At 38.5% G+C, this 13,765-nt stretch overlaps 1 protein-coding gene across 1 annotated transcript; it reads right to left on the reverse strand.

Annotated features, from left to right (window-relative positions):
* Positions 1-8,817: 8,817 nt before the first annotated feature.
* On the reverse strand, positions 8,818-12,341 carry LOC124545872 (nuclear pore complex protein nup54-like). The gene is made up of 16 exons (XM_047124832.1): positions 12,315-12,341; positions 12,215-12,250; positions 11,973-12,008; positions 11,731-11,766; positions 11,489-11,524; positions 11,247-11,282; positions 11,005-11,040; positions 10,763-10,798; positions 10,521-10,556; positions 10,279-10,314; positions 10,037-10,072; positions 9,795-9,830; positions 9,553-9,588; positions 9,311-9,346; positions 9,069-9,104; positions 8,818-8,862 (listed from the first exon to the last, which is right to left on the reverse strand). Exons 1-16 carry the CDS (start codon positions 12,339-12,341, stop codon positions 8,818-8,820), a joined length of 576 nt encoding a protein of 191 aa, XP_046980788.1.
* Positions 12,342-13,765: the final 1,424 nt, after the last annotated feature.

A 13,765-nucleotide genomic window follows, 5' to 3' on the forward strand; every position in this document is an offset into this window, starting at 1 on the left:
TCGGTGTGAAGAATGCTATGTGCACAGCACTAGCGATTTTCTTCTAGAATATGTCGCCGCTCAAACACATCTCTTGCCAACCTGCTAACGAAAGGAAAGGAAATCATTAGCGCACTCCAAAGTCACCAGAATGTGTAATTTTATCTGTATTCTTAAAGTATAATGAAAAAAATTTAAACAAAGTGCTGTTACTGCCCAAAAAACTAATTGTTCACGCTGTCAACCCCTCTACGTAGATACATTCGGTGTGAAGAATGCTATGTGCACAGCACTAGCGATTTTCTTCTAGAATATGTCGCCGCTCAAACACATCTCTTGCCAACCTGCTAACGAAAGGAAAGGAAATCATTAGCGCACTCCAAAGTCACCAGAATGTGTAATTTTATCTGTATTCTTAAAGTATAAGGAAAAAAATTTAAACAAAGTGCTGTTACTGCCCAAAAAACTAATTGTTCACGCTGTCAACCCCTCTACGTAGATACATTCGGTCTGAAGAATGCTATGTGCACAGCACTAGCGATTTTCTTTTAGAATATGTCGCCGCTCAAACACATCTCTTGCCAACCTGCTAACGAAAGGAAATAAATCATTAGCGCACTCCAAAGTCACCAGAATGTGTAATTTTATCTGTATTCTTAAAGTATAATGAAAAAAATTTAAACAAAGTGCTGTTACTGCCCAAAAAACTAATTGTTCACGCTGTCAACCCCTCTACGTAGATACATTCGGTGTGAAGAATGCTATGTGCACAGCACTAGCGATTTTCTTCTAGAATATGTCGCCGCTCAAACACATCTCTTGCCAACCTGCTAACGAAAGGAAAGGAAATCATTAGCGCACTCCAAAGTCACCAGAATGTGTAATTTTATCTGTATTCTTAAAGTATAATGAAAAAAATTTAAACAAAGTGCTGTTACTGCCCAAAAAACTAATTGTTCACGCTGTCAACCCCTCTACGTAGATACATTCGGTGTGAAGAATGCTATGTGCACAGCACTAGCGATTTTCTTCTAGAATATGTCGCCGCTCAAACACATCTCTTGCCAACCTGCTAACGAAAGGAAAGGAAATCATTAGCGCACTCCAAAGTCACCAGAATGTGTAATTTTATCTGTATTCTTAAAGTATAATGAAAAAAATTTAAACAAAGTGCTGTTACTGCCCAAAAAACTAATTGTTCACGCTGTCAACCCCTCTACGTAGATACATTCGGTCTGAAGAATGCTATGTGCACAGCACTAGCGATTTTCTTCTAGAATATGTCGCCGCTCAAACACATCTCTTGCCAACCTGCTAACGAAAGGAAAGGAAATCATTAGCGCACTCCAAAGTCACCAGAATGTGTAATTTTATCTGTATTCTTAAAGTATAATGAAAAAAATTTAAACAAAGTGCTGTTACTGCCCAAAAAACTAATTGTTCACGCTGTCAACCCCTCTACGTAGATACATTCGGTGGGAAGAATGCTATGTGCACAGCACTAGCGATTTTCTTCTAGAATATGTCGCCGCTCAAACACATCTCTTGCCAACCTGCTAACGAAAGGAAAGGAAATCATTAGCGCACTCCAAAGTCACCAGAATGTGTAATTTTATCTGTATTCTTAAAGTATAATGAAAAAAATTTAAACAAAGTGCTGTTACTGCCCAAAAAACTAATTGTTCACGCTGTCAACCCCTCTACGTAGATACATTCGGTGTGAAGAATGCTATGTGCACAGCACTAGCGATTTTCTTCTAGAATATGTCGCCGCTCAAACACATCTCTTGCCAACCTGCTAACGAAAGGAAAGGAAATCATTAGCGCACTCCAAAGTCACCAGAATGTGTAATTTTATCTGTATTCTTAAAGTATAATGAAAAAAATTTAAACAAAGTGCTGTTACTGCCCAAAAAACTAATTGTTCACGCTGTCAACCCCTCTACGTAGATACATTCGGTCTGAAGAATGCTATGTGCACAGCACTAGCGATTTTCTTCTAGAATATGTCGCCGCTCAAACACATCTCTTGCCAACCTGCTAACGAAAGGAAAGGAAATCATTAGCGCACTCCAAAGTCACCAGAATGTGTAATTTTATCTGTATTCTTAAAGTATAGTGAAAAAAATTTAAACAAAGTGCTGTTACTGCCCAAAAAACTAATTGTTCACGCTGTCAACCCCTCTACGTAGATACATTCGGTGTGAAGAATGCTATGTGCACAGCACTAGCGATTTTCTTCTAGAATATGTCGCCGCTCAAACACATCTCTTGCCAACCTGCTAACGAAAGGAAAGGAAATCATTAGCGCACTCCAAAGTCACCAGAATGTGTAATTTTATCTGTATTCTTAAAGTATAATGAAAAAAATTTAAACAAAGTGCTGTTACTGCCCAAAAAACTAATTGTTCACGCTGTCAACCCCTCTACGTAGATACATTCGGTGTGAAGAATGCTATGTGCACAGCACTAGCGATTTTCTTCTAGAATATGTCGCCGCTCAAACACATCTCTTGCCAACCTGCTAACGAAAGGAAAGGAAATCATTAGCGCACTCCAAAGTCACCAGAATGTGTAATTTTATCTGTATTCTTAAAGTATAATGAAAAAAATTTAAACAAAGTGCTGTTACTGCCCAAAAAACTAATTGTTCACGCTGTCAACCCCTCTACGTAGATACATTCGGTGTGAAGAATGCTATGTGCACAGCACTAGCGATTTTCTTCTAGAATATGTCGCCGCTCAAACACATCTCTTGCCAACCTGCTAACGAAAGGAAAGGAAATCATTAGCGCACTCCAAAGTCACCAGAATGTGTAATTTTATCTGTATTCTTAAAGTATAATGAAAAAAATTTAAACAAAGTGCTGTTACTGCCCAAAAAACTAATTGTTCACGCTGTCAACCCCTCTACGTAGATACATTCGGTGTGAAGAATGCTATGTGCACAGCACTAGCGATTTTCTTCTAGAATATGTCGCCGCTCAAACACATCTCTTGCCAACCTGCTAACGAAAGGAAAGGAAATCATTAGCGCACTCCAAAATCACCAGAATGTGTAATTTTATCTGTATTCTTAAAGTATAATGAAAAAAATTTAAACAAAGTGCTGTTACTGCCCAAAAAACTAATTGTTCACGCTGTCAACCCCTCTACGTAGATACATTCGGTCTGAAGAATGCTATGTGCACAGCACTAGCGATTTTCTTCTAGAATATGTCGCCGCTCAAACACATCTCTTGCCAACCTGCTAACGAAAGGAAAGGAAATCATTAGCGCACTCCAAAGTCACCAGAATGTGTAATTTTATCTGTATTCTTAAAGTATAATGAAAAAAATTTAAACAAAGTGCTGTTACTGCCCAAAAAACTAATTGTTCACGCTGTCAACCCCTCTACGTAGATACATTCGGTGTGAAGAATGCTATGTGCACAGCACTAGCGATTTTCTTCTAGAATATGTCGCCGCTCAAACACATCTCTTGCCAACCTGCTAACGAAAGGAAAGGAAATCATTAGCGCACTCCAAAGTCACCAGAATGTGTAATTTTATCTGTATTCTTAAAGTATAATGAAAAAAATTTAAACAAAGTGCTGTTACTGCCCAAAAAACTAATTGTTCACGCTGTCAACCCCTCTACGTAGATACATTCGGTGTGAAGAATGCTATGTGCACAGCACTAGCGATTTTCTTCTAGAATATGTCGCCGCTCAAACACATCTCTTGCCAACCTGCTAACGAAAGGAAAGGAAATCATTAGCGCACTCCAAAGTCACCAGAATGTGTAATTTTATCTGTATTCTTAAAGTATAATGAAAAAAATTTAAACAAAGTGCTGTTACTGCCCAAAAAACTAATTGTTCACGCTGTCAACCCCTCTACGTAGATACATTCGGTCTGAAGAATGCTATGTGCACAGCACTAGCGATTTTCTTCTAGAATATGTCGCCGCTCAAACACATATCTTGCCAACCTGCTAACGAAAGGAAAGGAAATCATTAGCGCACTCCAAAGTCACCAGAATGTGTAATTTTATCTGTATTCTTAAAGTATAATGAAAAAAATTTAAACAAAGTGCTGTTACTGCCCAAAAAACTAATTGTTCACGCTGTCAACCCCTCTACGTAGATACATTCGGTGTGAAGAATGCTATGTGCACAGCACTAGCGATTTTCTTCTAGAATATGTCGCCGCTCAAACACATCTCTTGCCAACCTGCTAACGAAAGGAAAGGAAATCATTAGCGCACTCCAAAGTCACCAGAATGTGTAATTTTATCTGTATTCTTAATGTATAAGGAAAAAAATTTAAACAAAGTGCTGTTACTGCCCAAAAAACTAATTGTTCACGCTGTCAACCCCTCTACGTAGATACATTCGGTGTGAAGAATGCTATGTGCACAGCACTAGCGATTTTCTTCTAGAATATGTCGCCGCTCAAACACATCTCTTGCCAACCTGCTAACGAAAGGAAAGGAAATCATTAGCGCACTCCAAAGTCACCAGAATGTGTAATTTTATCTGTATTCTTAAAGTATAATGAAAAAAATTTAAACAAAGTGCTGTTACTGCCCAAAAAACTAATTGTTCACGCTGTCAACCCCTCTACGTAGATACATTCGGTCTGAAGAATGCTATGTGCACAGCACTAGCGATTTTCTTCTAGAATATGTCGCCGCTCAAACACATCTCTTGCCAACCTGCTAACGAAAGGAAAGGAAATCATTAGCGCACTCCAAAGTCACCAGAATGTGTAATTTTATCTGTATTCTTAAAGTATAATGAAAAAAATTTAAACAAAGTGCTGTTACTGCCCAAAAAACTAATTGTTCACGCTGTCAACCCCTCTACGTAGATACATTCGGTGTAAAGAATGCTATGTGCACAGCACTAGCGATTTTCTTCTAGAATATGTCGCCGCTCAAACACATCTCTTGCCAACCTGCTAACGAAAGGAAAGGAAATCATTAGCGCACTCCAAAGTCACCAGAATGTGTAATTTTATCTGTATTCTTAAAGTATAAGGAAAAAAATTTAAACAAAGTGCTGTTACTGCCCAAAAAACTAATTGTTCACGCTGTCAACCCCTCTACGTAGATACATTCGGTGTGAAGAATGCTATGTGCACAGCACTAGCGATTTTCTTCTAGAATATGTCGCCGCTCAAACACATCTCTTGCCAACCTGCTAACGAAAGGAAAGGAAATCATTAGCGCACTCTAAAGTCACCAGAATGTGTAATTTTATCTGTATTCTTAAAGTATAAGGAAAAAAATTTAAACAAAGTGCTGTTACTGCCAAAAAAACTAATTGTTCACGCTGTCAACCCCTCTACGTAGATACATTCGGTGTGAAGAATGCTATGTGCACAGCACTAGCGATTTTCTTCTAGAATACTTCGCCGCTCAAACACATCTCTTGCCAACCTGCTAACGAAAGGAAAGGAAATCATTAGCGCACTCCAAAGTCACCAGAATGTGTAATTTTATCTGTATTCTTAAAGTATAAGGAAAAAAATTTAAACAAAATGCTGTTACTGCCAAAAAAGCTAATTGTTCACGCTGTCAACCCCTCTACGTAGATACATTCGGTGTGAAGAATGCTATGTGCACAGCACTAGCGATTTTCTTCTAGAATACTTCGCCGCTCCCACGCATCTGTTGTCAACCTGCTAACGAAAGGAAAGGAAATCATTAGCGCACTCCAAAGTCACCAGACTGTGTAATTTTATCAGTATTCTTAATGTATAATGAAAAAAATTTAAACAAAGTTCTGTTACTGCCCAAAAAACTAATTGTTCACGCTGGCAACCCCTCTACGTAGATACATTCGGTGTGAAGAATGCTATGTGCACAGCCCTAGCGATTTTCTTCTAGAATACTTCGCCGCTCCCACACATCTGTTGTCAACCTGCTAACGAAAGGAAAGGAAATCATTAGCGCACTCCAAAGTCACCAGACTGTGTAATTTTATCAGTATTCTTAATGTATAATGAAAAAAATTTAAACAAAGTTCTGTTACTGCCAAAAAAACTAATTGTTCACGCTGTCAACCCCTCTACGTAGATACATTCGGTCTGAAGAATGCTATGTGCACAGCACTAGCGATTTTCTTCTAGAATATGTCGCCGCTCAAACACATCTCTTGCCAACCTGCTAACGAAAGGAAAGGAAATCATTAGCGCACTCCAAAGTCACCAGAATGTGTAATTTTATCTGTATTCTTAAAGTATAATGAAAAAAATTTAAACAAAGTGCTGTTACTGCCCAAAAAACTAATTGTTCACGCTGTCAACCCCTCTACGTAGATACATTCGGTGTGAAGAATGCTATGTGCACAGCACTAGCGATTTTCTTCTAGAATACTTCGCCGCTCAAACACATCTCTTGCCAACCTGCTAACGAAAGGAAAGGAAATCATTAGCGCACTCCAAAGTCACCAGAATGTGTAATTTTATCTGTATTCTTAAAGTATAATGAAAAAAATTTAAACAAAGTGCTGTTACTGCCCAAAAAACTAATTGTTCACGCTGTCAACCCCTCTACGTAGATACATTCGGTGTGAAGAATGCTATGTGCACAGCACTAGCGATTTTCTTCTAGAATACTTCGCCGCTCAAACACATCTCTTGCCAACCTGCTAACGAAAGGAAAGGAAATCATTAGCGCACTCCAAAGTCACCAGAATGTGTAATTTTATCTGTATTCTTAAAGTATAATGAAAAAAATTTAAACAAAGTGCTGTTACTGCCCAAAAAACTAATTGTTCACGCTGTCAACCCCTCTACGTAGATACATTCGGTGTGAAGAATGCTATGTGCACAGCACTAGCGATTTTCTTCTAGAATACTTCGCCGCTCAAACACATCTCTTGCCAACCTGCTAACGAAAGGAAAGGAAATCATTAGCGCACTCCAAAGTCACCAGAATGTGTAATTTTATCTGTATTCTTAAAGTATAATGAAAAAAATTTAAACAAAGTGCTGTTACTGCCCAAAAAACTAATTGTTCACGCTGTCAACCCCTCTACGTAGATACATTCGGTCTGAAGAATGCTATGTGCACAGCACTAGCGATTTTCTTCTAGAATACTTCGCCGCTCAAACACATCTCTTGCCAACCTGCTAACGAAAGGAAAGGAAATCATTAGCGCACTCCAAAGTCTCCAGAATGTGTAATTTTATCTGTATTCTTAAAGTATAATGAAAAAAATTTAAACAAAGTGCTGTTACTGCCCAAAAAACTAATTGTTCACGCTGTCAACCCCTCTACGTAGATACATTCGGTCTGAAGAATGCTATGTGCACAGCACTAGCGATTTTCTTCTAGAATATGTCGCCGCTCAAACACATCTCTTGCCAACCTGCTAACGAAAGGAAAGGAAATCATTAGCGCACTCCAAAGTCACCAGAATGTGTAATTTTATCTGTATTCTTAAAGTATAATGAAAAAAATTTAAACAAAGTGCTGTTACTGCCCAAAAAACTAATTGTTCACGCAGTCAACCCCTCTACGTAGATACATTCGGTGTGAAGAATGCTATGTGCACAGCACTAGCGATTTTCTTCTAGAATACTTCGCCGCTCAAACACATCTCTTGCCAACCTGCTAACGAAAGGAAAGGAAATCATTAGCGCACTCCAAAGTCACCAGAATGTGTAATTTTATCTGTATTCTTAAAGTATAATGAAAAAAATTTAAACAAAGTGCTGTTACTGCCCAAAAAACTAATTGTTCACGCTGTCAACCCCTCTACGTAGATACATTCGGTGTGAAGAATGCTATGTGCACAGCACTAGCGATTTTCTTCTAGAATACTTCGCCGCTCAAACACATCTCTTGCCAACCTGCTAACGAAAGGAAAGGAAATCATTAGCGCACTCCAAAGTCACCAGAATGTGTAATTTTATCTGTATTCTTAAAGTATAATGAAAAAAATTTAAACAAAGTGCTGTTACTGCCCAAAAAACTAATTGTTCACGCTGTCAACCCCTCTACGTAGATACATTCGGTGTGAAGAATGCTATGTGCACAGCACTAGCGATTTTCTTCTAGAATACTTCGCCGCTCAAACACATCTCTTGCCAACCTGCTAACGAAAGGAAAGGAAATCATTAGCGCACTCCAAAGTCACCAGAATGTGTAATTTTATCTGTATTCTTAAAGTATAATGAAAAAAATTTAAACAAAGTGCTGTTACTGCCCAAAAAACTAATTGTTCACGCTGTCAACCCCTCTACGTAGATACATTCGGTGTGAAGAATGCTATGTGCACAGCACTAGCGATTTTCTTCTAGAATACTTCGCCGCTCAAACACATCTCTTGCCAACCTGCTAACGAAAGGAAAGGAAATCATTAGCGCACTCCAAAGTCACCAGAATGTGTAATTTTATCTGTATTCTTAAAGTATAATGAAAAAAATTTAAACAAAGTGCTGTTACTGCCCAAAAAACTAATTGTTCACGCTGTCAACCCCTCTACGTAGATACATTCGGTCTGAAGAATGCTATGTGCACAGCACTAGCGATTTTCTTCTAGAATACTTCGTCGCTCAAACACATCTCTTGCCAACCTGCTAACGAAAGGAAAGGAAATCATTAGCGCACTCCAAAGTCACCAGAATGTGTAATTTTATCTGTATTCGTAAAGTATAATGAAAAAAATTTAAACAAAGTGCTGTTACTGCCCAAAAAACTAATTGTTCACGCTGTCAACCCCTCTACGTAGATACATTCGGTGTGAAGAATGCTATGTGCACAGCATTAGCGATTTTCTTCTAGAATACTTCGCCGCTCAAACACATCTCTTGCCAACCTGCTAACGAAAGGAAAGGAAATCATTAGCGCACTCCAAAGTCACCAGAATGTGTAATTTTATCTGTATTCTTAAAGTATAATGAAAAAAATTTAAACAAAGTGCTGTTACTGCCCAAAAAACTAATTGTTCACGCTGTCAACCCCTCTACGTAGATACATTCGGTGTGAAGAATGCTATGTGCACAGCACTAGCGATTTTCTTCTAGAATACTTCGCCGCTCAAACACATCTCTTGCCAACCTGCTAACGAAAGGAAAGGAAATCATTAGCGCACTCCAAAGTCACCAGAATGTGTAATTTTATCTGTATTCTTAAAGTATAATGAAAAAAATTTAAACAAAGTGCTGTTACTGCCCAAAAAACTAATTGTTCACGCTGTCAACCCCTCTACGTAGATACATTCGGTGTGAAGAATGCTATGTGCACAGCACTAGCGATTTTCTTCTAGAATACTTCGCCGCTCAAACACATCTCTTGCCAACCTGCTAACGAAAGGAAAGGAAATCATTAGCGCACTCCAAAGTCACCAGAATGTGTAATTTTATCTGTATTCTTAAAGTATAATGAAAAAAATTTAAACAAAGTGCTGTTACTGCCCAAAAAACTAATTGTTCACGCTGTCAACCCCTCTACGTAGATACATTCGGTGTGAAGAATGCTATGTGCACAGCACTAGCGATTTTCTTCTAGAATACTTCGCCGCTCAAACACATCTCTTGCCAACCTGCTAACGAAAGGAAAGGAAATCATTAGCGCACTCCAAAGTCACCAGAATGTGTAATTTTATCTGTATTCTTAAAGTATAATGAAAAAAATTTAAACAAAGTGCTGTTACTGCCCAAAAAACTAATTGTTCACGCTGTCAACCCCTCTACGTAGATACATTCGGTCTGAAGAATGCTATGTGCACAGCACTAGCGATTTTCTTCTAGAATATGTCGCCGCTCAAACACATCTCTTGCCAACCTGCTAACGAAAGGAAAGGAAATCATTAGCGCACTCCAAAGTCACCAGAATGTGTAATTTTATCTGTATTCTTAAAGTATAATGAAAAAAATTTAAACAAAGTGCTGTTACTGCCCAAAAAACTAATTGTTCACGCTGTCAACCCCTCTACGTAGATACATTCGGTGTGAAGAATGCTATGTGCACAGCACTAGCGATTTTCTTCTAGAATACTTCGCCGCTCAAACACATCTCTTGCCAACCTGCTAACGAAAGGAAAGGAAATCATTAGCGCACTCCAAAGTCACCAGAATGTGTAATTTTATCTGTATTCTTAAAGTGTAATGAAAAAAATTTAAACAAAGTGCTGTTACTGCCCAAAAAACTAATTGTTCACGCTGTCAACCCCTCTACGTAGATACATTCGGTCTGAAGAATGCTATGTGCACAGCACTAGCGATTTTCTTCTAGAATACTTCGCCGCTCAAACACATCTCTTGCCAACCTGCTAACGAAAGGAAAGGAAATCATTAGCGCACTCCAAAGTCACCAGAATGTGTAATTTTATGTGTATTCTTAAAGTATAATGAAAAAAATTTAAACAAAGTGCTGTTACTGCCCAAAAAACTAATTGTTCACGCTGTCAACCCCTCTACGTAGATACATTCGGTGTGAAGAATGCTATGTGCGCAGCACTAGCGATTTTCTTCTAGAATACTTCGCCGCTCAAACACATCTCTTGCCAACCTGCTAACGAAAGGAAAGGAAATCATTAGCGCACTCCAAAGTCACCAGAATGTGTAATTTTATCTGTATTCTTAAAGTATAATGAAAAAAATTTAAACAAAGTGCTGTTACTGCCCAAAAAACTAATTGTTCACGCTGTCAACCCCTCTACGTAGATACATTCGGTCTGAAGAATGCTATGTGCACAGCACTAGCGATTTTCTTCTAGAATACTTCGCCGCTCAAACACATCTCTTGCCAACCTGCTAACGAAAGGAAAGGAAATCATTAGCGCACTCCAAAGTCACCAGAATGTGTAATTTTATCTGTATTCTTAAAGTATAATGAAAAAAATTTAAACAAAGTGCTGTTACTGCCCAAAAAACTAATTGTTCACGCTGTCAACCCCTCTACGTAGATACATTCGGTGTGAAGAATGCTATGTGCACAGCACTAGCGATTTTCTTCTAGAATACTTCGCCGCTCAAACACATCTCTTGCCAACCTGCTAACGAAAGGAAAGGAAATCATTAGCGCACTCCAAAGTCACCAGAATGTGTAATTTTATCTGTATTCTTAAAGTATAATGAAAAAAATTTAAACAAAGTGCTGTTACTGCCCAAAAAACTAATTGTTCACGCTGTCAACCCCTCTACGTAGATACATTCGGTGTGAAGAATGCTATGTGCACAGCACTAGCGATTTTCTTCTAGAATATGTCGCCGCTCAAACACATCTCTTGCCAACCTGCTAACGAAAGGAAAGGAAATCATTAGCGCACTCCAAAGTCACCAGAATGTGTAATTTTATCTGTATTCTTAAAGTATAATGAAAAAAATTTAAACAAAGTGCTGTTACTGCCCAAAAAACTAATTGTTCACGCTGTCAACCCCTCTACGTAGATACATTCGGTGTGAAGAATGCTATGTGCACAGCACTAGCGATTTTCTTCTAGAATACTTCGCCGCTCAAACACATCTCTTGCCAACCTGCTAACGAAAGGAAAGGAAATCATTAGCGCACTCCAAAGTCACCAGAATGTGTAATTTTATCTGTATTCTTAAAGTATAATGAAAAAAATTTAAACAAAGTGCTGTTACTGCCCAAAAAACTAATTGTTCACGCTGTCAACCCCTCTACGTAGATACATTCGGTCTGAAGAATGCTATGTGCACAGCACTAGCGATTTTCTTCTAGAATACTTCGCCGCTCAAACACATCTCTTGCCAACCTGCTAACGAAAGGAAAGGAAATCATTAGCGCACTCCAAAGTCACCAGAATGTGTAATTTTATCTGTATTCTTAAAGTATAATGAAAAAAATTTAAACAAAGTGCTGTTACTGCCCAAAAAACTAATTGTTCACGCTGTCAACCCCTCTACGTAGATACATTCGGTGTGAAGAATGCTATGTGCACAGCACTAGCGATTTTCTTCTAGAATACTTCGCCGCTCAAACACATCTCTTGCCAACCTGCTAACGAAAGGAAAGGAAATCATTAGCGCACTCCAAAGTCACCAGAATGTGTAATTTTATCTGTATTCTTAAAGTATAATGAAAAAAATTTAAACAAAGTGCTGTTACTGCCCAAAAAACTAATTGTTCACGCTGTCAACCCCTCTACGTAGATACATTCGGTGTGAAGAATGCTATGTGCACAGCACTAGCGATTTTCTTCTAGAATACTTCGCCGCTCAAACACATCTCTTGCCAACCTGCTAACGAAAGGAAAGGAAATCATTAGCGCACTCCAAAGTCACCAGAATGTGTAATTTTATCTGTATTCTTAAAGTATAATGAAAAAAATTTAAACAAAGTGCTGTTACTGCCCAAAAAACTAATTGTTCACGCTGTCAAACCCTCTACGTAGATACATTCGGTGTGAAGAATGCTATGTGCACAGCACTAGCGATTTTCTTCTAGAATACTTCGCCGCTCAAACACATCTCTTGCCAACCTGCTAACGAAAGGAAAGGAAATCATTAGCGCACTCCAAAGTCACCAGAATGTGTAATTTTATCTGTATTCTTAAAGTATAATGAAAAAAATTTAAACAAAGTGCTGTTACTGCCCAAAAAACTAATTGTTCACGCTGTCAACCCCTCTACGTAGATACATTCGGTGTGAAGAATGCTATGTGCACAGCACTAGCGATTTTCTTCTAGAATACTTCGCCGCTCAAACACATCTCTTGCCGACCTGCTAACGAAAGGAAAGGAAATCATTAGCGCACTCCAAAGTCACCAGAATGTGTAATTTTATCTGTATTCTTAAAGTATAATGAAAAGAATTTAAACAAAGTGCTGTTACTGCCCAAAAAACTAATTGTTCACGCTGTCAACCCCTCTACGTAGATACATTCGGTCTGAAGAATGCTATGTGCACAGCACTAGCGATTTTCTTCTAGAATATGTCGCCGCTCAAACACATCTCTTGCCAACCTGCTAACGAAAGGAAAGGAAATCATTAGCGCACTCCAAAGTCACCAGAATGTGTAATTTTATCTGTATTCTTAAAGTATAATGAAAAAAATTTAAACAAAGTGCTGTTACTGCCCAAAAAGCTAATTGTTCACGCTGTCAACCCCTCTACGTAGATACATTCGGTGTGAAGAATGCTATGTGCACAGCACTAGCGATTTTCTTCTAGAATACTTCGCCGCTCCCACACATCTGTTGTCAACCTGCTAACGAAAGGAAAGGAAATCATTAGCGCACTCCAAAGTCACCAGAATGTGTAATTTTATCTGTATTCTTAAAGTATAATGAAAAAAATTTAAACAAAGTGCTGTTACTGCCCAAAAAACTAATTGTTCACGCTGTCAACCCCTCTACGTAGATACATTCGGTCTGAAGAATGCTATGTGCACAGCACTAACGATTTTCTTCTAGAATATGTCGCCGCTCAAACACATCTCTTGCCAACCTGCTAACGAAAGGAAAGGAAATCATTAGCGCACTCCAAAGTCACCAGAATGTGTAATTTTATCTGTATTCTTAAAGTATAAGGAAAAAAATTTAAACAAAGTGCTGTTACTGCCCAAAAAACTAATTGTTCACGCTGTCAACCCCTCTACGTAGATACATTCGGTGTGAAGAATGCTATGTGCACAGCACTAGCGATTTTCTTCTAGAATATGTCGCCGCTCAAACACATCTCTTGCCAACCTGCTAACGAAAGGAAAGGAAATCATTAGCGCACTCCAAAGTCACCAGAATGTGTAATTTTATCTGTATTCTTAAAGTATAAGGAAAAAAATTTAAACAAAGTGCTGTTACTGCCCAAAAAACTAATTGTTCA

The sequence above is a fragment of the Schistocerca americana genome, chromosome 8 (genome assembly GCF_021461395.2).
Source record: "Schistocerca americana isolate TAMUIC-IGC-003095 chromosome 8, iqSchAmer2.1, whole genome shotgun sequence".
Classification (NCBI taxonomy): Eukaryota; Metazoa; Arthropoda; class Insecta; order Orthoptera; family Acrididae; genus Schistocerca; species Schistocerca americana.